This window comes from Myotis brandtii, unplaced genomic scaffold, assembly GCF_000412655.1.
Source record: "Myotis brandtii unplaced genomic scaffold, ASM41265v1 scaffold1408, whole genome shotgun sequence".
Taxonomy (NCBI): Eukaryota; Metazoa; Chordata; class Mammalia; order Chiroptera; family Vespertilionidae; genus Myotis; species Myotis brandtii.
In genome coordinates, this window is record NW_005355029.1 from 508,581 (window position 1) to 514,620 (window position 6,040).

Sequence of the window (6,040 nt, forward strand, 5' to 3'; positions counted from 1 at the left end):
TGGGGGGGGGGGGGGGGGGACGGGACGGGACGACAGTGAAGTGCAGACCCGAAGCCCCAGTTTCCACAGAGCTGCCCGCATCGGCCAGCAGCCGGCCGCCAGCCCCCAGAGCCGGCTGAAAGGGCGGCTGCCTTGCCCACTTCCAGGTCACTGAGTTGCTAGGTTACAAACAGCATTACAGAACATATTAGGTGTGACAGTAATTGTCAACACACTGAATAAAATTTCAATAGTGTTCCCTAAAACAATTACCATTTTCATTCCTTAGTTTGTCTTTCATGCCATGTTATTTAAAAAAGTTTCATTTTCGGCATCTAAACTTAGTGCGAGGCTTAGCAAGGAAGCGAGATTTCTTGGATCACTTTCCTGTCAGAGAAGAGGTTCTGCCCCGTCTCCCCACGGCGCCTGGGACCCACTGTCTTTCAGAAAAGCTGGGTTTTTCCCTTCCTGCTTATTCCTCTTTCCAACGGCTGCCAACATAAATTTTATCTCCTCTCCTGACAGACAGTAGTTTTCCTAAGATTTCCAACCCGTCTGCACATTACTTCACAAGCTGCCACTGGACCGCCAGAGGCTCCTGGTGAGGCTGACTCACTGTCCGTCCGCAGCAGCGAGCCCTCGGGGGAGCGTCTATTTCTCTGCCTCGGCTCAGCAGCACTTGTCCTCCCAGGAGACACACCTGCAGGGAGCCCTCCCGCACCCACAGTGCACCTGCCTGCAGAATGACGGGTGGAGGGCGCACTGCGCCCCTCTGCTCCCAGGTGCCTGCAGGAGCGGGTCGTGCAGAGCCCGCCCGCCGCCCGCCTCCTCCTGCAGAGCAGACCCTGGCCGCCAGGCTCCTGCTGACGGCTCCGAGTGAGCAACGTCCGGCTCACTTCTGAGGACGGCACCTTTCTTTCTAAAGATGGATGTGCTGCTTAAGTCGGGTTTCCGAGAGCCTCGCGGCAGAGCCTGAAGGCCGCACGTGGTGGAGGTGTGGGCATGACCTCCCGAGCGCCCGTCTCTGGCATGGAGACCGACCCCGGAGCCTACGACGGCACCCCCGTGGCGCTCAACCTGTCCCGCGTGCTGGCCGGCAGGGCACTAGCAAACCAGACAGGCGAGCTGGCGGCGCACCCGCACCCACAGTACGCCATCGGGCTCTTCCTCTCCTGCCTCTACACCGTCTTCCTCTTCCCCATCGGCTTCGTGGGGAACATCCTGATCCTGGTGGTGAACCTCAGCTCCCGGGAGAGGATGAGCATCCCCGACCTGTACTTCATCAACCTGGCGGCGGCCGACCTCATCCTGGTGGCCGACTCGCTGATCGAGGTGTTCAACCTGGACGAGCAGTACTACGACATCGCCGTGCTCTGCACCTTCATGTCCCTCTTCCTGCAGATCAACATGTACAGCAGCATCTTCTTCCTCACCTGGATGAGCTTCGACCGCTACCTCGCCCTGGCCCAGGCCATGCGCTGCGGCCTGTTCCGCACCAAGCAGCACGCCCGGCTCAGCTGCGGCCTCATCTGGATGGCCTCGGTCTCGGCCACGCTGGTGCCCTTCACCGCGGCGCACCTGCAGCACTCCGGGGACGTCTGCTTCTGCTTCGCAGACGTCAAGGAGATCCAGTGGCTGGAGGTCACCTTGGGCTTCATCATCCCCTTCGCCATCATCGGCCTCTGCTACTCGCTCATCGCCCGGGTCCTCGTCAAGGCCCACAGGCGCCGGGGCCTGCGCCCGCGCCGGCAGAAGGCGCTCCGCATGATCCTGGCCGTGGTCCTCGTCTTCTTCATCTGCTGGCTGCCCGAGAACGTGTTCATCAGCGTGCACCTCCTGCAGCAGGCGCAGCCGGGCGCCGAGCCCTGCCAACAGTCTTTCCGCCACGCCTACCCCCTAACCGGCCACATTGTCAACCTCGCAGCTTTCTCCAACAGCTGCCTGAACCCCCTCATCTACAGCTTCCTTGGGGAGACCTTCAGATTCAAGCTGCGTCTGTACATGGAGCAGAGAACAAGCGTGTCGGCCCTGAATCGCTTCTGCCACGCGGCCCTGAAGGCCGTCATTCCGGATGCCGAGCAGCCAGAGGTGAGGTTCAGCAGCGTGGCGTGAGGGGAGCTGCTCCCGCACTCAGCACCGCCCGGGCGAGGGCACCGAGGGGGTCAGGGCATGCCAGGGCCTCTCCCAGCTGGAGTGCTGCCACCCTCGGGCTCTCAGTCACTTGCACCAGCTGCTGCAGAGCTGGGCCACCACCGTGCTCCCGATGGCAGTCACGGATGCTACAGGCCTGGGACCCGCGTGGCCCTCTCCGCGCAGACTGTCTCACGGCAGCAACAAGGAGGGCGCTTTGGTGGAGCGCCTTCGTGCCAGGCAGCTCGCGAGGAGCCTGCCCCTCAGGAGAAATGGAGCCTGAGGCTGAGCTGACACTGCCCCGTCCGTGTCCGCACGCTGCGTGCGTGCCCAGTGCCTTTGGTCCCCAGGTGAGAGTGACACCTGTGTGCTCAGGCTGCCTGGGCACCATCGCTCCCTCCATTCCATCTGGACGCAGCATCTCTGCAGCAGCGGAGTGGAGGGGCCCCGAGGGCGGCTCCGGGCACACGGCGAGACGCTCCAGCTCGCGGGGACAGTGGAGCAGTGAGGACGCCGTGAGAACAGTTCTGGGTAAAATGTGAAGAGGTAACACCAGTGGTGGCTGGCACTGCTCAGCTCTGTGCTGGTGCCTCCAGGTTCTTGAAGCAGCTCCCTCCCGGGGCGGGTGGGGCTCACAGAGCCCCGTAAAGTCTCCTTCGCGATGCGGCTCCTCACTCACGTGAGAGCTCTTAGCGGCCAACATCTCACCGCAGCCCTGGACACGGCGGCATCTCTGGGGGTCTGAGCCCTGCTGCACCATCCTTGGGCAGAATGTTCCACGCGGCCTCACTCTTCTAGAAGGTTCTGGCTGTCAGCACAAGCACAACCCGCAGTCCTGCAGGGACAGCTGCAACTCCGGGCAGGCAGCGAGTCCGCAGGCGGGGTCCCGAGAAGTGGGCAGGTCTGTCCATCAGGTGGGGTGGCCCCAGGACAGCAGCGGGGCCCCCACAGGCTGCCCCGGATGCACTGAACCAGCTTCCGGGAGCATGAGGCCTGGGAGAGCCCCGTAAAAGGTCCGGGGTGTCTGACAGTCCCTGCCCCTCCCCCCATCGGACGGGCAGGTGAGTGCGTGCTCACGCCTGCAGCTGCAGCTGTCACACACCCAGAAAACATCAGCTCTCCAACAGATCTGACTCCTGCTGTTGAGCAGTGAGTGCGGATCCCGCCTGGAAATACCAGTTTAAAAGCCAAGGGAATGCAGGTCACCAGACGGACTGATCCCAAGGGTCCTCCTGGGTGGCCTCCACCGAGCGCTTATCGCAGGATGCTAGCTGCGACTCGAGGTGACGAGAGCCCCCGGGGTGGCAGCGTCCTTGCACACAGAGAGCCTGTGCACCCCTCAACGCCCCCGCACAGCTATGAATGAGCTGGTCCTCGGGCCGTTTCCCGCCCTGCGTCCCCTGGGAGGAATGGGCTGTCCCGAGTCTGTGGTTCCTGTGGCCCTTGCACAGGCTCTGAAGGAAGATGCGCGGACTCAGTCTCGCAGAGCCGCCACCTGGATCCAGGTGAGTCGCCCAGGCCCCAGGAGACTGGGTCCTCCAGGGAAGTCACTGCTTCAACAAACAAGAGACGGGGGACATCCTCCTGAGACCCGGCCCAGCATGGAACACTCCGTCCCTGGCCAACAACATGGCATTTTTCTTTGCTGACTCAACAATGCAAACGGCCCAGGAACGGAGAAAACCCCAGCAGGCCACTGTCTCAGAGGACACTGGTCTCATCGAGCAGCTCCTTCCAAGAAACGGAGTTAAATGCAAAGGTCCTCCCTTGCCACAACAGCGCTCTCCCCCACAGCAGCGCCCGAGCTGCCCGAGGGGAGACCTGCTTCCGGGCTCCCCGAGTCCCTTTCTAAGTCCCCTGAGTCTCACAATTCCATCCCCTACCCGACCCCGGGCGAGGGCGGCTCAGACAGCACATGTCCAATCCCCCTTAAAGCCGAGCGCCTAAAAGGACGGACTCCCACCCGAGCTGGTGTGGCTCAGTGGATAGAGCGTTGGCCTGCAGACGGAAGGGTCCCGTGTTCGATTCTGGTCAAGGGCACAGGCCCGGGTTGCGGGCTCGTTCCCCAGTGTGGGGCGTGCAGGAGGCGGCTGATCCATGATTCTCTCTCATCATTGATGTTTCTCTCTCTCCCTCCCTCTCCCTTCCTCTCTGAAATCAATAAAATATACTAAAAAATAAATAAATAAAATGATGGACTCCCACACCAAATCTGGCAGGAAGCTCAAAACCGGGCCAGTGACTGCACGCCAAAGCACGGTGCCCGAGGACGCTGTCCTCACCACACTCCCCAGACCCAAGGCCCAGAGAGCTGCGCTCTGCGCGGCCACCGGACCGTGGGAGCCCACAGGACCCTCCTGGGACGGGAGAGAAACACAGGAGCCAAGAGTGAATGCGAGGCCCTGGAGGAGGCAGATTCACAGACAGGAGGGGGGAGGCGGGAGCCAGGGCCTGGGCAGCGAGTGCTCACGGGGACAGTCTGTTTGGGAAGATGAGAAAGTTCTGGAGACGGTGGTGGTGACGGATGCACAACAATGTGAACGTGCTCACTGCCACGGAACGCTACGTCGAAGAATGGCTAAAAGGGCCCTCGCCGGTGTGGCTCAGTGGATAGGGCATCGGCCTGCGGACTGAAGGGTCCCGGGTTTGATTCTGGTCAAGAGCACATGCCTGGGCTGTGGGCTCGGTCAGACGTGCAGGAGGCAGCCAGGCAATGATTCCCTCTCATCACTGATGTTTTTCTCTCTCTTCCTCTCCCTTCCCCTCTGAAATCAGTGAAAACATATTTAAAGAAAAAAATGGCTAAAAGAGTTCATTTTATGTTGGGTGCATTTTATGACAATAAAAGAAAAAAGTGAGAACAGGATTTTGCCTAAGCAAGGGAGCAGTGGGAGGCTGTGGATGGGGGAGCCCACGCGAGGCGCTCAGTGGACACCGAGCTTCGGGGGGCCTCGGGGGGCCCACCGCGAGGCGCTCAGTGGACGTGGAGTTTCGGGGGGCCTCATGGGAGCCCACGCGAGGTGCTCAGTGGACGTGGAGTTTCGGGGGGCCTCGGGGGGCGGGAGCCAGGGCCTGGGCAGCGAGTGCTCACGGGGACAGTCTGTTTGGGAAGATGAGAAAGTTCTGGAGACGGTGGTGGTGACGGATGCACAACAATGTGAACGTGCTCACTGCCACGGAACGCTACGTCGAAGAATGGCTAAAAGGGCCCTCGCCGGTGTGGCTCAGTGGATAGGGCATCGGCCTGCGGACTGAAGGGTCCCGGGTTTGATTCTGGTCAAGAGCACATGCCTGGGCTGTGGGCTCGGTCAGACGTGCAGGAGGCAGCCAGGCAATGATTCCCTCTCATCACTGATGTTTTTCTCTCTCTTCCTCTCCCTTCCCCTCTGAAATCAGTGAAAACATATTTAAAGAAAAAAATGGCTAAAAGAGTTCATTTTATGTTGGGTGCATTTTATGACAATAAAAGAAAAAAGTGAGAACAGGATTTTGCCTAAGCAAGGGAGCAGTGGGAGGCTGTGGATGGGGGAGCCCACGCGAGGCGCTCAGTGGACACCGAGCTTCGGGGGGCCTCGGGGGGCCCACCGCGAGGTGCTCAGTGGACGTGGAGTTTCGGGGGGCCTCGGGGGGCCCACCGCGAGGCGCTCAGTGGACACCGAGCTTCGGGGGGCCTCTGGCTGGGCGCAGGAGGAGCAGCTGCTAGAGCTGTGAGGGCAGGAGGCTGGTGTGGGTTCTGACTCCACAGCCAGACGCTCCTCAGAACCCCCAGGCTTTTAGAGCAGCAACACGAGCAAAGACTGAGCCATGAACTGCTCGTTCCCACAGACGCAGCGGCCCCACCGCTTGGTGCCGGGCGACCCAGCGCTTGTTCCGGCCGCTCCTGCTGTTTCACATCCCCTCCTGGCGCCCCCGGTGCCCCCACTGAATGTTC

The 6,040-nt window shown here is 61.2% G+C and overlaps 1 protein-coding gene and 1 long non-coding RNA gene across 5 annotated transcripts in view; one reads left to right on the forward strand and one right to left on the reverse strand.

Moving 5' to 3' along the window:
* The window catches only part of GPER1 (G protein-coupled estrogen receptor 1), a 21,049-nt gene extending 16,914 nt beyond the window's left edge, over positions 1-4,135 (forward strand). For both annotated transcript variants that reach the window (XM_005860839.1, XM_005860838.2), the window contains exon 2: positions 505-4,135. In XM_005860839.1, coding sequence (XP_005860901.1) covers positions 982-2,091 — 1,110 coding nt within the window. In that variant the 5' untranslated portion in view covers positions 505-981 and the 3' untranslated portion in view covers positions 2,092-4,135. The remainder of the gene's footprint in view (positions 1-504) is intronic.
* LOC106725178 overlaps positions 1-6,040 on the reverse strand; it is a 26,310-nt gene that overhangs the window by 4,098 nt on the left and 16,172 nt on the right. The window lies entirely within an intron of this gene.